Source organism: Astatotilapia calliptera, chromosome 14 (assembly GCF_900246225.1).
Source record: "Astatotilapia calliptera chromosome 14, fAstCal1.2, whole genome shotgun sequence".
Classification (NCBI taxonomy): domain Eukaryota; kingdom Metazoa; phylum Chordata; class Actinopteri; order Cichliformes; family Cichlidae; genus Astatotilapia; species Astatotilapia calliptera.
Window position 1 is genome coordinate 5,804,546 of NC_039315.1, and position 25,449 is coordinate 5,829,994.

A 25,449-nucleotide genomic window follows, 5' to 3' on the forward strand; every position below is an offset into this window, starting at 1 on the left:
CTCTGTCTCCATTAAAAACCCTGGGAACACAACACTGTCCGCAGAGCTACTCTTAAAGGGGCAGTCGGACTGAGTTCTTCGCAACCTGAGTTCCAGCCCATCTCATTGTTTTCAGAGAAGAAGAAAAAAAAAAACAGAAATATACACAGCAGATCAATTCATTCATGAATGATACGAGAACCCTGCAGGGACTTCTCTCACGCAGCAAGAAGCATTTCCTCTCGCACACACAGAACACACTTCAGACATCGCGATCTACAACAGTAACTTAGATGTAAATCAAGGAAAGTCGCAGTTATTTAGACTACAGCTGAGAGTGCTTCAAATTGTTATGACTGAATCCGGATTTTCAAACAAATTCCCAGACATCGTGATGGTGACTCTGTTTGTGTAGAATGGAGTAAATGCAAACAAAAATAGTTTGAATATTTTTCTGTAATGCGTTAATGCATTTTTGCTGACATCACGTTTGCTTTTGACTGGTTGGAATAACAAATCGACATGTTCAAATGTTTTAAACAGCAGCAAGATAATGAAGAATTAATAACAAAACCTGCTAAACCTGGATATGGTATTTTAATAGTAGTACTTTTAAACATTTATATGTTTTAATTATTATAAAACAGTATACAGAAAAACAATAGACGTGTATAAGCAATTAACTTTGACAGCGCGATTTAAAAATATATATTTTTCTTAGGAAAAAAAGAAAAACGTTTATTATTAAAAAGGCAGGTCTGTAACATTATGTTTTCTTATTATATGTACATGATGCTGTCATGTTGCACACACTGAAATGCACAGGCTTGTGTTTTAAACAGTGTTTCAAGCGCGAAACGGTTGATTTACGGAGACATTTACAACTTCTGGGCATCCCTGTGTAATTAAAAAGCGAATGGGAGATTGGGCCGAGACAATCAGCATGCCGCAGAGTTTCTCACATCCTTTGAGAAAAGGAGGGAGACTGTGGAGAAGGGGGAGGAGGATGAGGAGGGTGGAAAGAACTTGAGTTGAGGAATTTGAATCGTGTTTGAAAGGGGGAGAGGGATAAGAAAGCCAGGGGAATGTCTGGAGTCGCAGGGAACCTGTAGGCAGGATAGAGACTTTGGACAACCGGCTGCAGGAAAGACTGGTTTAAAAATATGCTCTTGATCGCTAGAAATAGACTCTCGTTTGGACAGGAAAAGTTTAGAGCGTCGTTTGCTGTGCGCTTTTTCATGGTAGATGAAAGTTTTTGATGGAGACAGCCCTGCTCCGTTTGAAACCAACCAAAGCAACAGGATAAGGGAAACTCAAGAGTTTGTGGCAATTCAGAGACTTTTTTTTAACCGCATGTTTCATAAAACGGGGAACTGAAACGCTCGGATTCGCTTTGTTTGGGTCTTGATTTGTGGATACTCAACATTTTCAGCACCTGCCAAGTCAGAGAAATTTTTTCTTTTTCTTTAGAGCAAAACGTAACTTTGAATCTCTGAGCTGCTGCGATGCGGTAATGGAGTCTGGTGATGTTTCCAGGATGACTCTTCTCCTCATGAAGCTCTTTTTCCGAGGTCATTTGTTTTCGAGAGAAAATATGAATTTGTCTAAATGGTCGTTTGTGATTCTCACCGTCATGTTTTCGGTTTGGATACCAACATCTGCAGATTCGCTGACAGGTAAGGTTTAACTGAAACGGGGCGCTTTTTTATTTACCCAATATGCCTGTTAGTTGTGTGCAGGGGGAAACATCGTAAAGAGCAATTAGCACAGTCAGCTCTCTGCCTCGTTAACTCAATTTGTTTTTGGCTAACCACAGCTGCAGGGGCGTTCAACATCTGGCCAACATAAAAAAGTTATCAAAAGCAAGTAAAGGATTGATATTATTGTATACTATTATTATATTATAATACAATCAAAGTAAGTGAAGGGGAGTTTTACCTGACAGGTAACAACCAGTAACACTAACTGCTCAAGGGCAATGTTTCTGAAATCAGGTGATCAATGTTTATTCATGCTGGGAGTTCAAGCGAACAAGATTTGGAATTTGATAGATGTACTGAAACAAGTGAAAGGTGGGCATTTAATGTAAACATCTTGAGACATGGGTGAATCATAATCAGCAAAGAGAATGTTTGCTGAACGCCAAAGATGAAAGCTGAAAGCCAAATTTCTGCTTTCTTAAGAAAATAGTCTTTCTACACTATACAGAATCATTTCAAAAGTATGTTAATTATCTTTTAAAACAAACTTTACTGACTGTTTGGGAACTTTCAGTTTGCACCAAGTTGATGAAAACAGTATCCCTACATGGACGTCCACCTGTCAGCTTATGTGTTTTGACAATTGCGGTCACTCTGTCTCTTGGGCAGCTGCCCTAAGTATATGTATGACTAGCAGGCAGGGAGATTACGAGACACCGATGTGAAGAATGGAGAATTTTATTCGGATGTCTCAGTTCCTATTTGGATGTGAGGATCTGAAGGATGAGGAGGGGTTCAGGGGGCCAAATGCTTTGGTTTGTGAGTCAGAGCTTGTCTGACTCAGACTCCAATCCAATGATGGATGGGGTACGAGGGCAAGAGTAGAGAGTTTGGAGGGGAGGTGGCAAAATGTATAGTGATGAATGGCATGAAAAGGAGAAAGGGCAAAGGCGCGGCAGTGAATGGATTCCACACTGTTAAAAATGCAGGAGGATAAAGCAGGGAGGGAGAGGAGGATAAATGCTTAAGACTGTGTCAGACATTTTTGGTATGTGCACAACCAATGACATTTAACATCTGAGCATTCTCACAGAGTGGAGAGTAGGAGTAGAGGCAGGGTGGAAAGAAAAGATCAGGGAAAAAGTGGGGGACCTGAAGGGAATTCGGGGAACAATAGGGAGGCGATGAAGTAGTTAGGCACCAATGAATCAGTGGAGACAGGCCACACACAAACAGAGACACACAGTTTGTCTGTAGCCTCCCCTCTCTGTCTGTCTGCAATCTTGTAAAATGTTTACAAGGTTATTATTATATGAATTCAGCAAAAAAAAGATACAGAGAGAGAAAATGAGGCTTTTTTGGTTCAATGCACTGGAGGGGGAGGAGGACAAAGCCAGGGTCATGTAGAATATTGAAAGAGCTCAGCCAAGCTTAAAAAATAAAGGGATGAATGACTTTTAATGCCAGAAAACACACAGAGACAAAGAGGTGGGGAAGCACACACTCTGTCAAGACATGTTATAGTTAAGAGTAAAATAAGTACTGCAAAAAGGTGCATTTTAAATCTGTTTTTGGTTGTTGAATTATGGCCATTTATGTGTTATAGTGAAATGGGTCTTTGGGGTCTTTGTAAAGGGTCAAAGGTTGAAAGGTGACCATGAAATAGACGAGGAGGGCGTGTTGACAAGCTTGAGAAAATCGTGCTTTTTCATTCTTGCTCTGAAAACCAAGTTTGCTCATCCTCAAATGATTTATGTTTTCTTTATCTACAAGGAGTTGCCTTGGCTTGGTTGGTTGAGTGGATGCTTTGCATTTTTATGTGATACTGCGAAAAAAAGAAAAGAATTCTTGTATCACAAATCTGTGCACATCTTATGTGCGCTTGCCAGTTTGATGGTTTAAAGAAAATCTGGGTTTTTAAGTTACGTATTCTAATTCATTATCATTGAAAGTTTCAGAAGGTAAAAAGAAAGAATGATCCTCCGTTTTCAACATTTTTCTGACATCAGACATCTATAGGCTGCAGGTCTGTGAATACTGTTATGAAGAAGCTGTGATTATAATTACGTTTAGTTTGTGTTGGGCTCTCAGTTCTCAGACATTGTTTAAGCAACATAGGCAACCTTCCTCTAACAAGAAGCCTTTGTCTCAGTATCAGTGCTGCCCTTCTCAGGTCAGCCTCACTATCAGTAGGAGCACGAGATAACCAGAGTCTTTCAAAAGCTCGGGTTATCATATCCTGGCAACTGCAAAAGTAAGTCTGTCACAAGCAATAAATATTTATCAGACAGAATCAAGTGAAGACTTTAGTGCTGGACATATTAGCTGATTGATTAATAGGACAACAGCAATTCTGTTTATGATTTAATGTTCCAGACATTTATTAAACCAAAATTTGCTACTTGCTGTGGATTGTGGAGATTTACTACTTTTCTGTGTTTTGTGTCACTGTGATTTAAATATCTTTGGGTTTTGAATTGTTGTTTGGACTATTTCACCTTAATCTATGGGAGTTTGTCTTAGGCATTTTCTTTATTTTTGTTTTATATTGGATAGATGACATGATTAATGTAGTTAATCTAATTATGTGAATTAAACTACTGAAAGGTGTCATGCGCATGCATGCAGAACAATCACAGTTGAGTCAGGACCACTTTAGCCCAAAAAAAGAGTGAACCTTTCATTTCTAGTAATGACTGTTTGTGGTAGAAAAATTATGTCCTATGAAAGAAACAGCAAGACAAACATGTACAGCTCAAAGCAAGCATCAACAAAGTGACAACATACGTCACATTAAGGTCAAGCAGAAGATGAAATGAAGGCACTGGGGGTCACGGTGGGTTGCAAAGCAGCTTGCAGGAGCAGGACATGGTGTTGCCTGTATGATATCTGCCTGAAGAATGCACAGAAGGGTACCATCTGAGCCAGCAGTAGGTTTTTTGGGCTGGACTGAGATCAGCTGTTATCAGTTGATGTAAAAAGACTGCAGACAAAGCTAAACATTGTCTGAAGTAATGCTACGCTCAGTTTGTAGCTGCACAGATTCTATAGAAAAGAGAAGAGTGGGAAATCTTGTTCTTTAAAGATACGTTTTCAGTTGCAGTTGGACTGCAAAAAATTTGCATTTGAAAAATGCTAACCTCTTCTTCTGCTTCTTTCCTCTCTCAAAGATTTGGAGTTTGTAAAGAGTCCCACTACTGTCATCTCTTCACTGGGCAAACCTGTTACATTGCAGTGCAAATTGAATGGTAAAGGGAGTGAGGACGTGGAGTCCCCTGATGTGATCTGGCTGAAAGATGGTGTGCCACTGGAGCATGCAGAAAATAATCAGTACCAAGTTCTCACTGGCAGCAACAGTAGGACTATCATAAGCACACTGAGGTAGGATGCAGTTTTGGCTGCTAACATGTGGAAGTTTCTTTTCGTTTTAAGATTTAAGGATTATGTATTGTGAAGCAGTCACACCTGGTCTAAAAATGTGTTTATTTCCTGTTCTTCCACCCCGTCTTGTTTCTAGCTCAAACAGGGCTGTTGCTGGATTATGTCACCATGTTGACTTCCACTCTCAGTAGAGAACCAGAGAAATCAATTCTCAAAGAAATTATGCAATCCAAGGAAAATCACATTTGTCTAATCTGCTGTAACTTGAAATATTTTATTCAGGCTTGACTGAATGTTAAATTTAGAAAGAAAGTAAACATCAGCTCCCTGTATTACCAGTTTGCTTTGACATTTTTTGCTCTTTACAAAACCTTTGAAAATATTCCTCTTTATATACATAACAGAATTGAGAAAGTCCAGCTCCCTGACATGGGCTACTACAAATGTGCTGTTCGATCAGGAAGCAATGAGACCTTTTCTGATGAGGGTGGTATTCAGCTGGAAGGTGAGTTATTAAACAACCACAGCTACAGAAGTCTATAGATTTGGATTGTTTAAAGGAGTGGAGACCCTGACTCAGCTAAGTCTTTCTCAGGCCTTCCTCATTTTTCTTTGGAGCCCTACCACATGACTGTCGTGGCGAATGTCTCCTTCAGCCTTCACTGTGCAGCCCACGGGCCTCCTGAACCAGTCAGGGTCATCTGGCTACAGGATGGCCATCCTCTGAATGTTTTGACGGATCCAGTGGCCCTCTCACCCTCAACCCTCAACCTCACAGGTATCATGTTTTACTCAGTCAAGCACAACAGCCTAGTTAGTCCAGTTTAAACAAACAGATTTCTCAAATCCTCATTTTGCACTGACAGTGAAATGGACAGGAGAAAATAAAAACAATAACGAATGATCAAGTTAAAAAAAGTTTTTTAAAAAAACGAAAGAAAAAAATTCTCCCCAAACTTGACATGTTGGCAAGAGAAGTGGGTCCTCACATTTTAAAAACTGAGAAGATTAATTACTTAAATGATTAATGAGTTACAAATGCTAATTTCTGCAGGTAAAAAAAATAATATGCAAATTAAATATTAGACGAGTAAAAAGTCCTCCTTCAAGAAGTTGTGGTTCAGAGTTGAGTTTTTGAATCTAATCTATTTAGACTGGTTATAATGACCTTCTTCAAAAACTGTATAGCAACTATCTCCTGTGTTTGAAAGACTTTCAAATCCTCCTTTCATGGCCAAAACAATACTACCAAATAACCACCCTCCCCAGAGAGAGCCAGGCTGGCACATTGCCAGTGAATCCATTGAGGACATGCCTTGTGGTTTTGTGGGTAAAAAGGAGCAGCAAGCACAGAAAGGACAATTGGGAAATTGGGAGATGGAAAATTGATGTGCAGAGGACATAAGGAGATAAAAGAAAGAAGGAGATAAAGGAGGGGGATTCTGTTGCTGCTTGAATGCAAACTACAGATGCCTGCCAGCTAGCCTACCACTGGTAGGCTGAAAAACAGAGGAGGCTGAGTCAGAAGGAAAAAGGGAGGAGTAAGGAGCGGTTGAAGTTCAGTTGAAGGCTCTGGTTTGACTCATCGGAGCAGGCTTCATGGTGTTGACTAGGACCCGATTGATGGTAACCTACACTCACAACTCTGGTATGGACAGCTGGCCTGGCAGACCACAGATCCAAACCAAGGCAAACACAAATAATCTTTCAAGGAGCCCATAAAGAAAAATGGAATGAAGAACATTCCAACCAGCAAGAAACCAAGAGCCATACATGTGTGGCTTCATGATTTGAGAAGTCCTCATAAACTGTTCTTCTTTCTTCTTTTTCTTTTTTTATTGTGTCTTGGGCAAAAAAAATCTATTCATCAAAATAAATTTATGTTGCATATTTATGTTGCATAATGCATATACTATTATATATTGTACATATATTTATTAGTTTCAGATGTAGCCATTCTTGTATTTTGCTTGTTTACATTATTGTATTTTGCACAACTCTGTTGCTTGTGAAGCTCGCACACAAGAATTTCACTCAGATGTGCTGTACCAATGTACCTGCACATGTGATGTGACAATAAAAGTGATTTGATTTGATTTTGATTTGGTTTACTCCCCTGCTAAAGTCAACGCTTTCAACTTCATTATCAGTTTCATTTCTCCTTCAGTTCTAAACCATTTTGGTTATTCATGAACCATTAAAGTATTCACAATCCCAGTTCCTTTTAAGAAAGTTGAGAAATCTAACACTATTACTTTGTTCACAGAAAATGTTAGTCTAGCAAAAAAAAAAGTACCAAAGCCACGCACTGCCTTTCCCAGCTGACACTGTTGGTCAATACTGCACGGATCATGAGGTTCTTCCTAGTAACAGATAATGACATTTCCAGCTGTTAAAGGATGTTGTTTTGTGGTTTTCTGATGAGGAAGGAAGGAGACACGAGCAAGTGGCGCAATCTGGCTTGATGAGCAGTTCACTGTCGCACACAGCCAGTGGTCAGCTCACGCTCCCCTCCCTCCTTTTCCCCTCTCACAACCCCTCACTACAGCCAGCGAGGATCGTACCCCCTGTTCTTTTTCCGGCCACGGCACAATGGGGGCATGGTGCCGTCGGCGCAGGACAAACACACTGCATGATTCTGTCACTCTCAGCTTGTGGCTTATTGACAATGTTGGGGTGTTAGATAACAGTGATAAACTTGAATGTCACATGTTTCACTGTCTGTCTGTGTGTGTAGGCCTGTGTTTCATTACAAAATGCTCAATGTGTGAGCACGCTGTGAGTCACTTTGTCAGAGGACTCATTCTCTGCTGAATGTCAGTGTGTCATACTTGTTTTCCCCCTTCACGGGAGCCCCAGCTCCTCTTGAAGGCAGCAGCTCAGCATATTACACCTAGACTTCAGCTAGGCTGCACTCTTTGTTCTCCAGCCTACAAAGCAAAAAGCATTTGCAACTCCTGAAACTTTTGCTTTATCATGAAGCTGCAGTTTTGAAAAACCAAACCTCAAATTACGTCAAATAGCAGTTAAAACCAAAATGGGTTTTTTTGATGATCTTGTGGAAAATAATATTGGTTATAGTAGCCAATTGAGAAAAAAATTATTTAATCAAAACTACATCCAAGTCCTAAAAATATTATGATTTATACCAGAATAAGGACATTTTTGATGCCTTTCAACCTGAATATCAGCAAATCTCCACCTACGCTTTATATGGCTTTTTATTGGCTTGATCAAACTTAATATTATAGTAACTGATATTCTATCATTGAAATTCATACTACACTTTTTTTATCCTGCTCTTTCTTCCTCTCTTTTATTTGTGTTAGTACACAGCTTTGGTCAGCTCTCGTTGCTTAAACATGTGCAACAAGTAAACCTGAATTCTGCATGTATTTACTCACATTAAGATTCATTGTTCACAATGGAATAAAGTTAATTTCTTGAAATGTTTAGATAAGGTATAAACGTTTAACACTGTCTTGTCTTGCCAAAGCTGAAGCAGCTGCACATTTTTTCACTTTTTTACACCACAAATCAAAATGTAAAATCTGTAAGTCTTTCCTGGATTAACGACCATTACACTCTCAGGAAGAAGCACCCTACTACCTAATACTACTGACAAACAGAGGATGTTACTGAATGGGAACTTTTACCCTCGTGCTATTCTCACTCTAGTTATATTTTTCTCACATTGACATCACATGCAACTCAGCATACTGAAGTGTTTCCTCCTCACACCTGGATGTTTCATTTCTCTGTCCAGGCCTGAACAGGACCAGCACCTTCTCTTGTGAGGCCCAGAACCGTAAGGGTGTGGCCAGCTCCCGATCTGGTACCATCACTGGTAGGTGTCAGCCCATGAAAGCAGTGTCACTTCAGCCATTGCTAGTTTATCTGCATATAATTATGTTTACATCTTTAATTTTGGGGGTTGTTTTTGTTGTTTAGTTCTCCCCAACAAACCTCAGGATGTGAGAGCTGTAGAGATCACTCAGTCCGCACTTCATTTATCGTGGGAACCTGGTTTCGGAGGTACTTACCAGATAGTCAACTGTTCTGTTCAGGTGAGAAAAACTAGACGTAAATGTGGGAGATGTGAATAGCACAACTAGCTCAGAACCCTAGCTGGAATAACCACAGCAGCTGTTTGTTGTTTCTACCTGTTAACAATTGATCGTTGACTCCTCTGTTTGCTAATTCTCGAGCCTTTTGCTAGCCTAGTTCTAAAGAAAAGAGATTTTGCTTTTCTTTTCTTGCCATAACTCATCCTCTACCCCTCCCTGCTTTATTCATGTACCAGTGGGTCATGTTTCACTCTGGGAAAGTGGCCTCTTGGACTTATGTAGGGCCGCTCCCTCCCTCTCTTTCTTTCTGTAAGTGTCTCTCTGCCACTATCATGCTTTGAGGCCGTTATAGCTCATAGCTGAGAGGAGGAAAATTTTCTCCTGGAGAAGGGAACACTGCAGCACCACCCCTAAACGTCTGGTTCTAATAAAGCTGCCCCTCATACCTCTTGATACTATTGCCCCCTCCCTTCCTCCATCTCTCTCTAACCCCTTTACCCTTGTAGGGGAAAAAGAAAAGGGGCCTACTTCAGGAGAATGGGGCAAAAAGCTGAATTTAACGGTTGTTTGTGTAGTGAAGAGAAACATGAAAAGGCAGTGGTTTAGAGAGGTGAAAGAAGGGAAGAAAGAAGGAAAGAAAGGCGTGGAGAAAGTTGTTAAAAGAAAACAGGAAGGGTCAGTGACAGCAGGTATTGTGGGTCTGAGCCATACAAGGGGGAATGCATGCTGGAGTGTGACTCAGGGCTGAGTTGTACTATTCGATTAAACACACTTGTTTTGCAGGCTGGACGGTGATTCATCGAGCTTTTACAAACCCACACACATTCATACAGTTCTCCTCATTCATGCAACTGAAGACATCCTCAGATGTCTAACTCATGCCATAAGGAAAAAGACTTAAGCTTCCTATAGCACATGACCTCTGACTGCTCATGGTGTTTTTTTTGCTAATTCTCTAGTTCAGAGCCTTTTGCTAGCCTAGTTTTAAATTAAAGAGATTTTGCTTTGCTTTTCTTGCCATAACTCATCCTCTACCCATTCCTGCTTTATATGGTAAAACAGTACACATCAGCACCTGCTACAAACATATGTTTGTGTGGCTGCTCATTTTTAGGCATATTATTTATAATGTTTTTAACTCCACCTGTGAACTCCACCCATCTCAAACAAGTTTGTTGATAATGAACAATGCTGCAGAACAATGGCCTAGACCAGCAACTTTAATGTGGTTATAAAATTGCTGCAAAGAAGCTTTTGTTTTCTAGTGTTCCTCTTTAAATGTGTTTACCATAAAGACTTTGCAGAGACAGCAGGTTTCTGCCTGTGATGTCTGGTTGGCGGGTTCTGCTTTTAGTCTACCTTGCTGAGTTTGGCTTTTGTTCAGAGCAGCAAAGGAACATTTTACAGCATTGTTAAAAATTAACACTTAATGACCCCACCACCAGCAGCAGCAACAAATAATAGCTTAAGAAACTGCAGAAAAGAATTCAGTTTTTTCCATTTTGTCTGCACAACCAATTCGCCTGTCTGTGAAGAAATTTAAATAAACAAGCAAAGCACAGAGATGCATACAGAAATTCCTTGATTTGTTAAAGAGATTGGCATGGCTCAAAGGGATTTTCTATTTTCTCCTTATATCGTTTTCAGTCATTGTTTGGACTCAAAAACAGCACATCATCTTCTTGTTTGCACGTAAACCAGTAAATCTGATTATTAGGAACCACTGTTTACAAAGTATACAAAGTATAATGTTTATCATCTTAATGTTCCAGGCCAAACATTCAGGAGAGTCCATCATAGCAGGCCCACATCAGCTGATCCATAATCAGACTGTGTCCATGCCACGATCCTCACACATCATCAAAGACCTGGAGCCTCACACCCTCTATGCTGTCAGAGTGGCCTGCCATAGCAGCCAAGGCCCATCTGATTGGTCTCCCTGGGTGGAGCTACGTACCAAAGAAGGAGGTTAGTTTTGCAGAGTTGTTTGTTTTCACCAAGGATGTCTTGTCCGGATGTGCGCATCTTTTTATGTCGCTGTGTGTGAGATTATTTCTTCATAAGTATTTCAAGGTCAAGGCTCTGTGAACTGTAACCAGACCAGGACAGAATCTACACAGTAACAAAAACACCACTGAGTTGCTTTTTATGGTGTTTTTGTTCTGTAGTAAGGGTCATTTTTCTATAAGTGCATTTCAAACAAATGCCAGCGGGATACTTTTACTGCTAAATGTGCAAGTATATGCTAACAGAATGATGTCCTCAGTCACACTGAACATGTGTTAGTGTTGTTTTCTCAGCTAAGCCTATTCAATGGGACTAAAACAGTAATAATAAAGATGATGGCTTCACAGGGCCTAGCTGTTCTGTTCCAGGATGACAAAGTAGATTAAAGCCCAAATCATAGTTCTGGAACTCTGACTTAAGCCTAATTCACTTATTAGGTCTGCATATCTGATACTATGTTATGTTTAAGATGTAGTTAATATACTCCAGCTGTGTTTCATTGCTGTCTTATGCTTTGGGCATGAGTCACTTTGACTGTTTTCTGTCTTGTCTAGAATTCAAGCTGGCAAAAGTTCAGTGTTTTAGCCCCACGACCCCTTTTTTCTGGATCTATTTTAAGGTGGATGTAATTCCCTGCAGAGTCTTTTGAATTATTTTCAACTTGGATCATTATAAGTCAAGACTTATTCTGAATTCTGATAACATGAAGTTAGGGAATTAGTTTACAGTGCACCATTAGTCATAATATTCCTTACTGTGCCCCTTTTCCTTAGTCTGTGTTTATGAAGGTTACCAGATGTGAGTGACTGTACCCTTGTGAACCCAGCTTTAAATATAAACTCTTGAAGTAGAAGGCTGACTGGCGCTGAGGGACAGAAAAGGCTGTGATGGAGAAAAGGAAGGTAGATGCTAAATTCTCCTGAAAGGCTTCAGTTAGGATTGCTGCACTCTGTCCAAACTCTAATGCTAGCCTGTGTTTGAGTTTAGACTGAGGTGGGATTTTCCATGCCAGCTCATGCTTTCTGTATCCCTGGATAAATAGGAATGGAGAGAGGAGACATGCCACAGGAGCAGTGATTGGGGGTTTCCATGAGGGAAGCTGCTTGTAATCTGTAAACACAGTATTTCTCATTTTCTCATAAATGGAAGACGCAAAAGGGAAGCAGTCCTTGAACAAGCAGAATTTTCAGTTCTTTTTTTGAGCTAAAGCAATCTTCATTTCATTTTACAGGGAAAAAAATGACAACATATGAAACATAACATTTAGCTTTTGAGAAAAATAGTTCAGGAGGCATTAAGGGTAAACTGAGTTAGAGAACAATAGAGAGAGTTTGGCTGTTTACAGCACACCAATATTTTCCACATTTTCCATGTGCTTCATTGCTGAAGTCTCTGACAAACTCCCACAAGGTTTTTCTCTTGAGCCTGAAGCCTTCTGTAGCTTTCTGCCTCCTTAAATCCTTCATAAATTGTGCATGTATGCTGAACTCTCTCTCCCTTTATGTCTCGTGTTCTTCATCTGGTTCCTCCAGATGAACTGGGCTTGCTTTTATTCATTTATCTTTCAGCCAGTGTTTTCTACGTCATCCAACAAACATTGCTGAGGATGTGATTTCCTGCACCCCCGAACAAGCTGAACAAGTTTTTCTGAATCCAGTTTTTCAGCTTGACTCCTTCATCTTTCATTCCACCCCCCCTTTTTTTAACCTCAGTTGACTTATGATTTTCCTTTCCAGAACACAGAGCGAGGCACTGTGGGAAAAAGGGAAAAAGTGGTGGTGGTGGTGAGAGTAGGGAAGGACTGGATGGAAGAGCAGAAAAAAAAATGGGAGAAGCGGGTGCTTTGAGAAAACACTCATCTAGCTATTTTCCCAGTCTACTTTTTTCCCAGGAGGACGAGGGGGTAGGGCTGGTCAGAGGGAGAGGAAGCGAGTCGACCCATGTCACCCCGCTAATCCTAACACTGCGATGAGATGAGATTTTACATTTATTGCGTTTCTTTACATACCACAAGTCTATTTTATTTGTCTGAAAAGAACCCCAGAATAAAAAAAAAATCACAAACACACAGACAGAATAAACAAAGAATCAGTTATTAAGAAACTAAATGGCTGTTAATGGAGTCCTGATTCTCTGTACACACCTTGCATAACGTCAGTCTGTACCCCCAAAGAGATGTAATAAACAGTCACAGAACAGCCCGATTCACTGTCCCAATGGAAGTGAGTCATGATGACATACCCCAATGTGCACACGTGTCACGTTTAATCCTGCTTAATACTATTGCCAACAAAAATGCATTCTCAAGCATTAAATGACTCTTTTTCCCAGACAGACAGCAGTCGGTTGTGCTGTTAAATTGAAAGAAGGTGGATGGCCTTAAAAGTTAAGACATTTTTGATGACACTAACATTTGTGTTGCACATGTTTCCTGTGTAGAGCTTTCCTAGTTCTCATGCATGGGAACCAGTCAGTTTCTGGCTTAAGGATGACCTTTTTCCATACATATGTTCAACCACATAAAGGGCCTACAGCCTGTAAGAATGGAAAAAAGAATAAAGAATGAGGAAAGAGTCACATCCCTGCTTTCAAACAACTTTTCAAAATCTTCCAAATCTGATCATTTGACACTTTCTTCACCCCAACAGGATGTGAAACACTAAGTCTGCTGTGGATTCAAATCTGAACCTTTGCTGTAGTGAACTAATTGTGGCTCAAGAGTTTCTTTCTCAATCTCTTGCCAAGTCAGGGCTTGCTTTTCATTCTTTCAGAAGAATAAAAAACACGAGGCATTTTTGAAAAAGCACAAATAAACATCTCATTTCCTTTTTTGAAGTTTGCAAATCTAATTATTTTTGTCCAAGGGAAACTCTTTTTTTTTTTTTTTTTAATCTTACATTTTACATCAACATGTCTGTTCACTTGAACTCGCTACTCCATGAACAAAGAACGGCATTAAAACAGGGCGAGCAATGAAGGAGAAGAAAACTTGGAGAGAAGATGATGGAATTATGTTGGATAGAAGTCAGGGAAAGAGAGAAAATGAGAAGGAGAGTAAAAGAGTATGGGCAACAAAGAGGTGGAGAACGCAGAGAGAGAAAGTCCGACAGATGATTAAGCAAATGCGGAGCCGAACTGCTGGAACAAACTTGACTTAGAGTTTGCTTTTGTTGCCGCTGGCAGGAAGAATAAGGACCACATGTGGAAACAATCACCCGCCAAACGCTTCCTGATAACATCATCCATAGGGCTGGGCTGTGTTTCCCAAACGCACGGTGACTTAGCTCATGCGTGGGTGTGTGTGGGTGTCCAGCTTGTTTGTGTGACTTTGGGAGCATACCAAGAGTGAGAAGCAAACACAAAGTAAGCTTTAAACACTAACACAGGAAATAAGCCTTCACTTCTTCTTATTGAAAGTTTTCTTGGTTTTCTGTCCTAAACAGTGCGTCAGTCACATATGCGCACACACACACACACACTAGACACACAGTGCATAAATTCCTCACACTATTTCTAGCATGTTATTCAGCTAGATTTTCTCTCCAGTGGGTATTTTGGTAGCCAGATGCCTTTTTTCCCCTCTCTTCTCCCAAATGCCAAAAACAAAGCCAGATAAATATGAATAAAACAATAACAGGAATGGCCAACAGAAAAGGAACTGTGTGAAGTGAAGTAGACACAGGACTTTACTGAACCATAATGACAAAGAAAGACCCGAGCAGCTTCTGAACTTGACTAATCACCCCTGTCTGCGGTGCCCTCAGATGCCTTTTTGTCCTAATAAAGCCAAATTCTCCACATTCTTTGACATCTTCTCCCTCCAGCTGCTAGAGTTATCCACACCCTAGAGGCTCTAAGCTGTCAAAACAACACATGCCTGGCTAACTCCAGTCCGCCTGACACAGGCCACTTAGCACACAGTTAAAGTACTGATGGTACACTTACAATAATTATAAATAAAAATTGTTTTGATTGTTTCCATGAGTCATTACAAATTGTGTGAAAGACACAAGTTAAGTGGACGGGTGCTCCCAGATGCACTGATTAATTCCACCTACCAGTGGGCAAGGTAACACAGAGGGATAAACAGGAAAACTGAGCAATCCTAGTCTGCAGGAGGGAGAGAGAAAACTGAGATGCTTCAGAGCTTCGTTGTTGTTTTTCTTTTTCAGTGCCTGAAAATCCACCAGCTAATGTGACTGCTAAGTTAAATGGGACGGAGGTACTAGTAATGTGGGAGCAGCCATCAGGAAAACTAAATGGGCAGCTGCAGGGTTACATGGTGGAGTACAGCACACCTGCTACTCAGCAGGTGAGGAACACATTCACAGTCAACAAAGTTGCTAAATTTACAAATGCATGGAGAAAATGTCCATTTTTCTTAATAATGACAGACCGATTTTTTTCTTTCAGGTTGTCGTCAATACCGGATTGGGCACTGAGTTTGCAATCAATCTGTCTGTCCCCCTGTCCAATGTCTCTTTCCGAGTGTGTGCCTATACAGGGGCGGGTCAAGGACCCTGGGCACCCATTCAGACTCTGACACTCAACGTTCCTGGTGAGTAACAAAATCGTAATTCATTGCAACAGGTGTGATTAACGTATTATTCTTATAAAGCAATGATTTCGTTTGATGAAATTGTGGTTGCTAAAATATACTTGATATGATCTGTTTTAAAAAAGTCAAAATATTAACACATGCTCTCTATTTTTTACACCAGCAGAAATGGGTGAATTTAGAGGTGAGCAATGACTGGATTTATGTACACATACAAACATTCTTCTGTCACCTCTCTGAGTAGCACACAATGACAGTGATAGTGGAAGTGAGCTCATGTTTCTTTCTCCATAACTGGACTACTTCTTCTTAGTCTGTTTCACTGTGTATTTTGAGAAAAAAGGGAACGAAGAGAAAAAAAAAAGAGAAGATGATCTCACAGAGAAGGGAAAGGGGAAGAGGGGTATGGGGCTGAATGAGGAGAAGAATCATAAATATTTATAACTGGCAGGAGCAGTGAGAATCTCTGTTTGCTTTGTCTAACAGAGCTAGACAGACAGTTCAAACAACAAAATGGCAAATGAAAGGAGAAAAACAAGCAAGCAAAGTTGTGGAGGATGAGTATGAAAAGAAAGAGAAGTTGTAAACACTGGGTAGAGTTTGTGAGTGTTCAGCAGTAGATTGTGGCAGTGACTGGAGAGTAAATTTCAGTGTGGGAAATGGCACAGCAAAGTATTTCTAGAGTGAAGAAAATGACTATATTTTTAGGAAAAGAAGGACTTTTTGATTTAGCTTAAAGAGTCTGCTTTATCACTTTCTTCACTTGATTCATACCATTATTCCCAACAATTCAGCATGTATATTTTAGCATGCTTTTTGTCATCTAGCTAATATAACTTACACAAATCATGTCTTCTTTCTTCTTTGATAAAATAACTTAATTACTGCTTTAAACTCCTAAATCCCCACTCCAAATTACAAGACCTACACTACTAAACGCTCATCTGTCTCCATCCACACCCTTTCCTTCAGGTCCATCATCGCCCCCAGCCTTTTCCTGGCACTGGTTTTATGTGGTGATGGCCATTACCGGTGCTGTGTCCATAGCTGTGTTCCTGGCTGTTTACGTGGCCAAGCTGCGGCGCAAGGAGACGCGCTTTGGGTGCGTAGGGTGTTACTGCTCCTTGTGGCTGGAAGGGAGGGACTCAGTGACTGTGCCAAACCAAAAAGTTTCAATTTTTTCTGGGTCTCAGCCCGCTTGCCTCACTTGCACACTTCTAAAGCATTTATATAAAGCAATAACATTTGTTTTGAAAGACTAAAAATAGCTTCGTGAAATGTAGCCCAAATCCATCTTTTCACTTTTGTTCACTGGTGTGACCTGACTTTGTGTTTTGCTCTGTTTCTTGTGATGTATCCTTTCACAGAGAGGCGTTTGAACCCATGATGGAGAGTGGAGAGCTGGTGGTCAGGTACCGTGCTCGCCGCTCGTACAGCCGTAGGACTACAGAAGCAACATGTGAGTTCCTCTGTAGTCTGCCATGTTTGGCAGAAAGCTGATACTCTGTATTTGCATCCAGCTGTCCTTTTGGCAGAAATAGGTACTCTTTATTAACAGCATGCCCAAACATGCCCTTAAAGAAAGAGACATAACAGGAACCAGCAGTTCTGTGGAAGAAAAGCGTCACACAATTACAGCTCTATTCTCATTATTTCAAAGCAAGAAAAACATCTTTAGTTTGTTTTGGTTGATCAAAGCCAGAAATGCTCTGACAGGTAATTCATTTCCCACAGTAATAATAGCCCTGGAGAGTTCATTCAGCTGACATACACCATAGCAACAGTGAGCATTTTATATTACATAAGACAGTCTTTTAATAGGCCTATTAATTAGATGTGCAGGAAATGTAGTAATGAAGTTATGGCCTGTGCAATGAAGCATGAACATCAAAATTAAACTAGACTCTTCAGATAAGCAAATTAAAGTTAAATTTAATTTGATACTGGAGATGTTAAAAACAAGTTAAAATAACCGCTCCACATTTCCAAATTGGGAAAAGGCATGTGGTGTTGGGAAATAAAGTAACAGTGCCATTTAACTCAAACTGGTAGCATCATAGAAGCAGTAGTTTGTGTGCTTTCCCCAGCCAGCAGTCCCTGAGAGTCCTCGTGATTTGATATACCTGTCTTGCCATTGTAACCAGTACACACAGTATTTTAGTCCTCGTGGTCAAGTCTCAGCTTGCAATAGCTGCAAAGAGGCCAGGAGTAAGATAAAACTGCAGGGAAAAGAGAGAGAAAAACTATTCAGTGAGTAAAATAAGAGGGGCCAAGATACAGAGATGAAGAGATATTATAGACTCAGAGTGAATGAAGAAAGTTGCACTGGGTAAAAGGGAAAGGATCAGATTGGAGAGATTTAGACAGAATTAAAGCTGTGGACACTGACCGGTAATTTCAGCCAGTTCTCAGAGTGGAGTCAAACCCCGAAGCTCTAGATGTTAGAAGCCTTGGCTAATAGCTGGTCACGCCAGCATGTGTTGGAACATGCCTGAAGACCGAGTAGATTGTTGTCCAATGCATGACAGATTGATGGTGTAGCAGCAGCTGGAGGGGATCTCTGAGCATGTTGTAGCCTTGTCACATCCTGGCCCAGATGTGAAAACAGAGCTAAAATGTGTAGCGCAGTCAGCTTACCACTATTGCTCAATGACAGCCAGCTGTGGAGTGAGTATTTAAACCAGCCTAATCCTCTGACCTCGTGTCCCTCAACCCAACCTGGTCTCTGCAGGATCATATAGACTTATAGAAAAGGGTAATAAACAAAACTGGGGTCACATATTCCCAACAGAGCTTTTTAAAGAATATTGCACTTTTTTGCATTGTAATTGAAGCATTTTTACTTTCAGTATGTTATATTATTTATTAGGTCCTGGTAACATTTTGATTCACTTTTAATGGTTTTGTTTTGTCTTTTAGACATAAAACTATGTTAGACTTGCAACAAACACATGTACCTGAAAAAGTGCATAAAAAAGATAATGTACTATCTGAATGCAACTTCAAATAATGTTACTAACAAACTGATTAAAATTGGAAAGACTAATGCTCATTTTGGGGGAGTTTTACAAGTAAACACTTTGTTTTTGGCTTAGTGTCATGCATTGCGGTTTTGGGAAAGCTAGCGAGGCTGTTTGGCAAACTCAGGCTGTTATTCTCTCATTTCTGTGTTGTTAATTAAATTGCTTCAGGCAGCTAAGCAGCATTAAAATTCTTTTTCTCCCCTTTCTTCAGTGAACAGCTTGGGCATCAGCGACGAGCTGAAGCAGAAGCTCCAAGATGTGATGGTGGACAGACATAAATTAACCCTGGGAAAGACCTTGGGAGAAGGTAGTGCTCGATGTTTTGTTGTTTTTTTAATATACATATATTTAATCACAGGCTTTGTTAACACTTCTTTATCAAAATTGGTACATGTTCATAGACTTGTCTGCCATAGCACCAATGCAGGTTTCTACTTATCTCCTGTCAGACAAATATGTTATATATTTGTATAGTAAAGCGGTTTGCTGTTTAATAGCTGTATAAACTGTTTACAGTTGAGAAATGAATGAGTGGCAATTTTCAATTGCTTTTTAAACTACGTTTTTCTGTCTTCAGGGGAGTTTGGCTCTGTGATGGAAGGGCTGCTGACTCAAGAAGAGTTTGTTCTCAAAGTCGCTGTCAAGACTATGAAAAGTGAGTAGACAGTAAAAGTACTCAGCAATCTCTACAATGAATCCCTTCATCTCTGGAACACAGGGCATTTGATAAGCAGCCTCTTAGGTCAAAAATTTACAAGTGTTCAGGGCAAAAATCTCAGTTTTCATCAGAAAACGGACAAAGTCAGCTTTTAGAAAATATTGGCAGAAGAGAAAGTTTTACCCCATATAATTTTTTTTAGATATTTTTTTTCAAAACTAAATTATGGAGGGACTCTAGTTGAAAAATTTAAACAACTTCAGTGGTTAAAAATGCTGACATGTATAAATTCACAGTTAAATAAATCCAGGGAGTCAAAAGGCCTTCTCAAATAGTTTATTTCTTATTCTTGCAAACTGTCAACCTTTTGGTTTTAGTGCCATGCATTACCTACTGAGTAACATATGGGTGATGTGGCTTCACCTCTGTACCTTCTTCTCCCCAGTTGCTATATGCACACGCTCAGAGATGGAAGATTTTCTCCGAGAGGCTGCCTGCATGAAAGAGTTCGACCACCCCAATGTCATGAGGCTCCTTGGTGAGTTGGCATTTTTGCTGCTTGGCATGTCAAAAGTTGGCAATTTTGAATTGCAAAAGGTTGTGTTTTTTCTAATTTACACTTAATGATACATAGCCATTTAGGTTTTGAAATTTCTGTCTGCATCCAACTGAAAACGCTGGAGGCATTTGTTGCTCAATGCAGCTGTTTTTTTAGGACGATCCAGAAAACTCACAGAGAAATGTTAGCGATATACTGTGTATTCTGTGTAAGAGCCAAAGAAAACAAATCCTTTGTGTTGTAGTTATTGTGTGTTGTTTCTTCATAGATGTAGACACTTATTTAAATACACAGTCAAGACTTTGGGGATTAAAAGTAAAATGACGTTAATTTCTGAATAGACAGAACAGGCATGAAGTCTCTGTGCATACTAAGCTCTTTTTGTGTTTTGTTTTTTTTAATAGGTGTGTGTCTACAGACTGTGGAGAGTGAAGGATATCCCTCCCCTGTGGTCATTCTGCCGTATATGAAACATGGAGATCTGCACAGTTATCTGCTATACTCAAGGCTGGGAGACTGTCCTGTGGTTAGTCTGATTACAGCAAACAAATGCACAAAATCAGCAACAGACATGCACACTCACAGTCACCTATGCATATGCACACATACAGTCCCACACAGTTTAACAGCTTAATAAGTTCACGTGTCTGTCAGCTAAATGGGTTCCAAAGTTCAACAGAGATTCAAAGATCTCTTAAACAAGTCTCCACCCATACTTTTTCCGGCAACACGTAGAGTCAGAGATTATGGAAACACAAGTCTTTATTTGAAGTGTTACGTATTAATACTTATTTTGGTTTTTGGTTTTGGTTTTTTAAACTGACTTACGCAGTAAGTCCCTGAAGAGCGAAGTTGGGTAACACAAGCCTAATCAAAACAAGATCCATACACAGTATTGAAACACCCATGCACAGTTTCCAAGAACACAGTGGAGCTGAACTCTATTGTTTCCACATGAGGAGTATCTGGAGCAAAGGAGTGCTCCATTCAGACTTGAAACACGATGGGCTCTGGTGCCCTCTATTGCACAGAAAGTACACATCAGCTTTGTTAGACAAAGAACAAAAACAAAACTTATTTCTCTCTGTATTATCCTGCAGTACCTCCCATCTCAAATGCTGGTTAAGTTCATGACCGATATTGCCAGGGGAATGGAATACCTCAGCAACAAGAACTTCATTCACAGAGACCTCGCTGCCCGCAACTGCATGTAAGCACAATCTCTGCTTCTGCATTTTGCTCTTTCACTTCCTGTGGGTGTTCTCGTTTGCTCTTTCTCTTTCCTTTTTTTTTATCCAACATACAATGGTTGGAGAAGATCTCGGTAAAGAAGTAAAGCAAGAACTACAGACTTTGCTTAATATTAAACATGACTATTAGATGTCAGTTTTAGGCATTAGTCTCTTTTTTGCTAGAATAAAAGACTAATGATGCAAGCAAGCCTTGCCATCCACACTTTTAAGCTTAAATTTCAAAACTTATATTCTAACTACTGATTTTACCTACTGTTCTGATTTTATCTACTGTTTTTTTTAATCAATTTTAAATAATGCATTTTATTGTTTTTGTTTTTTAATGTCTCGGTAAAGCACTTTGAATCACCTTGTTGTTGAATTGTGCTATATAAATAAACTTGCCTTGCCAGTTTATGAGTGGTACAAAACAAATGTTTTGGATGTCAAACCTAAATAAGACTGTCGATATGTAGATACTGTTCAATATATATAGGACCAACACAAGTGTAATAACTCTAGCTCGTGTCTAAATGCCCTTTCGCAGGCTGAATGAGAATATGAATGTATGTGTGGCTGACTTTGGCCTCTCCAAGAAGATCTACAATGGAGACTACTACAGACAGGGCAGGATCTCCAAGATGCCTGTAAAATGGATCGCCATTGAAAGCTTAGCTGACCGCGTCTACACCACAAAGAGTGATGTGGTAAGTTCATCTTCTGTGTGTTTGTTACTGTGTGCCCTACAATACAGAGCAAAGGCTTTCAGTATTAGAGAGGCTTGGGAACAAAAATACCCCTTCTCAAACAGTTAACAATGTGTTTTGGGAATTAAAGCTGTATAGTCAAATTTTTTTAGAAGACCTGAAGTACTCAGAAACAAGTACTTTATACATTGCTTAAGCATACCAGCTGGTCATGAAGACAAAATTATTTACCAAAATATCTGTAAATGTCAGTATAAATATGCATAAATATGTCCTGACCAACATCTGTGGGTGATATCAATTTTAGCAGCTGGTAAGCTAATGACATATACAGTATTTTTAAGGGCCTAAGTGTCCATCCACATGTGCAGTTGTGTTTATACAGTGCAGCACTTAAAATGATCTGCATTCTTTAGTGCTTGTTCATAAAGCAGGATGTCCAAAAATCCAAGACAAACATGACTGTGATATTTTTCCATAGCCAGTGTTTGACCAGTGTAGACTCATGTTTCACTAATGTGTGACAAGGTGTGTAAAGTCTACAGGAATTCATGCTAAACCCTTCCTCGCCCTCTCTCTCTTTATTTCCCTGTACGCCTCTCCATCTTTCTCTTGCTCCCTCTTAGTGGTCATTTGGAGTCACCATGTGGGAAATCGCCACTCGGGGTCAGACGCCATACCCTGGGGTCGAAAATAGTGAGATTTATGATTATTTGAGACAAGGAAACCGTCTCAAGCAGCCTCCAGACTGTCTGGACAGCATGTGAGTATCCTTGATAAAAAACACTTTGCTGATAATGAAATCTTTTCCCTTTTCATTTCACTAGCTGGGCCCACGTCCTCATTTTAGGTTTGAGAGCGTTTTAGTAGGTAAAAGTGAATGTTTTGACATGAATTGAGCTGCGGTTTGGGGAAGGCCTCGAAGGGGCCTGGCAGATCCCCATGCACTACATAGAAATGAAGAAGTTAAAGAATTGAGAACAAGGAGGGAGGGAGGGTGGGGCACGTGAACGAGAATGAACAGCTTACAGAACTGGGGGAACCTATATAGATGACAACCGGAAGGAGCGTGTTTGGAGGCGTGGTCCCGCTCCAGAAATTCCGATACATAATCTCCAATAGAAGTACCCTGTTTCCATAACTCAACCAAGGCTACACGCTTAAAGACTTCTCCAGTCTTTCTGCTTTTACAGCAGTCACACTGACATTATACATAATTGCACAGAAAACTGAAGTGAGGAAAAAAGAGGATTTTAAACACGGAATGTATTAAAATATAAACCAAAATTTAACATGAGCCAAACGGACCTTTTAAGATCAAGTGGGAAATATAGAGCTTATTATTAGAAATTATCCGATATTTAAAAGTATTGTCCAGGAAAATAAATTACATAGAAATGCAGAACTGCTTATTTCTATAAAAACATTTGGTCACCATGGGATATTAAATGTCACTGTTCACTGTTATCATGCTAACAGTACATTCTCCACTAACATTCTTTTGTCTCCTCCAGCTATTCCCTGATGTTCTCCTGCTGGCTGCTGAGCCCAAAAGATCGTCCATCATTCGAGTCACTGCGCTGTGAGCTCGAAAAAGCCCTTGAGGATCTGCCAGACCCACAAGATCCAGATGAGATTCTATACGTGAACATGGACGAGTCCTCCATGGAGCTTGGAGCCGTTGGTGGTCGTGACCCCACTGGACGCTCATCCCCTCTCTGCTTAAAAGGCCTGGAGTCTGTGACCACAGTGGAGGTCCACCACCCCAACCGTTATGTCCTCTGTCCACAGCACGAAACCAACCGAACCCTTTCTGACTCCATGGAGAGCCTGGACATGCCAGTATCATCCTCCACAGCCACATTGCCTCTACAGTCATCATGCCACTCCACTCCCAATCGCACTCCAACTGTTGAGCTGCTCGAGGACAGGAATGGATCCAAGAAAATGCCCTGGCAGTGACAGACTCACTGCCTAAAAATGACAAGACTGGTCACTGCCAAAGTGTGCTATCCCAGTTCAAGTACAAAGAACATAATCCAGCCCGTCGCTGATTCCTTCTAACAGCAAGAAGAAACCTTATGTGGCTCTCTATATATAGTTTGCACAGACGTACTCATAAACAAGCAGCCAAATTCATTCCAAGGACGTGAAGGACTGATATTTTATTTTCAACCCCTTTCTTATAAGATGACGGGTTGAAAAAACGCCTTATAAGCCAACCTTGTCTTATGAAGTTTTATTACACTATCCAGAGCCAAGTGAGTGTAAAATTACATTTGCTGTAGCAGCTGGGTACACCCTTACCAATAAGAGGGTGAAGAGGTGTACATTACATGTTACAATGCCACACACACTGCAGCAGAATCAGTGAAATGAATTCCCTTTTGCTTTAGCCGTAACACACCATTTCTGTTTAACTACCTGAATGCAAAAGAGTAATTAAGCTAAAAAAAACAAAATAAATAAACCTCTTGGTAAAACCAGCTCAGACACTGCCAGACTAAACCCAAAAGCTTGAACTTTACAGTGAGTCAGCACTTGTATGGAGGACCTGTCACACCCAAGGAAACATTTTTTGAAGCAGAAAGTCCACTCATTCTTGGAACAAAGAACCAGCAGAGCCTGTTTTACACAAGGTGAATTATCTGATCAGAAAACTTGTTGTTTTTAAGGTTATGTTAATACCTACAGTAAGAAAGTTTATGAAGAGGTTCAGAATGCCTTGCTTGATTGCCTTAACTGGACCCTATTTTTCATTATCTTACAAATTGTCAAAAGTGTCAAAATATGAACTTCATGGAGGAGGTTGTGCATGATGCTCAACCTCCACCATGGAGTGCAACCAACAGTTGCACAGTGTTGGCTGCACTCCATCTAAGGATTTATTCCCAATATACATCTTTAAAAAAAATAAAAAATAAATTGCAAATAAAAGTAAAGGTACTTCATTAAAAAACATAGTAATAATACAGGAGCATCGGAGCCCGGTGTGCCGCTGTAACAAAGTCTTGTATCTTCCCCAGGGTTTTTACTGTTGGTTGTGCATCAAGTACACTGAGCGATTCATAGTGTGAACAAAGCAAGTCTTTCCTCACTGACAGTTGTTACATGTGCATGTCCTGATTCACGTATGTATATATCTTTGCTATAACTCAGGAATCTGAGGATTTTCTAGAGGGACAGACGTACTAGTCAAATCAGGAGGACAGAGATGATTCAAGGTACAGGTGGATGGATGTAGGAAACGAATCCATTATCCATGACAATTGATGGGATAAACTCTTTACCTTTACTTTTTTATGTCAAGCACAGTGTTATTACACTTTTTTTAAAATGCTGATTTTTGTATCTCTACAACTTGCACTAATGTTTTTGTATCTGTGTGTGTTTATAATGTGTGTATCCTTTTTGTTTGGGGTTTTTTGTTGTATTTCAGTTATTTCCTATTCTTAGTAGCAGAAAACAAACCTGAGAGAACATGACACATTTGCAGTATTTTCTGTTGATGGGAAGAGTCTGGGAGACTGGAAAACATCACTAACCTCGTCATGTGACATCATCCTGCCACTTGTTTG

At 40.1% G+C, this 25,449-nt stretch overlaps 1 protein-coding gene across 2 annotated transcripts; it reads left to right on the plus strand.

Moving 5' to 3' along the window:
- The first annotated feature begins 970 nt into the window (after nt 1–970).
- axl (AXL receptor tyrosine kinase) lies at nt 971–25,235 on the plus strand. Of its 2 annotated transcripts, none has more exons than XM_026192332.1 (20): nt 971–1,655; nt 4,850–5,060; nt 5,465–5,565; nt 5,656–5,838; nt 8,827–8,907; nt 9,012–9,127; nt 10,900–11,095; nt 15,307–15,446; nt 15,548–15,692; nt 15,856–15,876; nt 16,665–16,794; nt 17,060–17,151; nt 18,927–19,022; nt 19,293–19,370; nt 19,819–19,911; nt 20,337–20,458; nt 21,033–21,142; nt 21,712–21,871; nt 22,498–22,634; nt 23,386–25,235. In XM_026192332.1, exons 1-20 carry the CDS (start codon nt 1,493–1,495, stop codon nt 23,831–23,833), a joined length of 2,823 nt encoding a protein of 940 aa, XP_026048117.1. In that variant the 5' UTR covers nt 971–1,492; the 3' UTR covers nt 23,834–25,235. The 2 variants fall into 2 exon arrangements, with proteins under 2 accessions (XP_026048117.1, XP_026048118.1); XM_026192333.1 differs by having other exon boundaries at nt 15,859–15,876.
- The last annotated feature ends 214 nt before the right edge of the window (nt 25,236–25,449 follow it).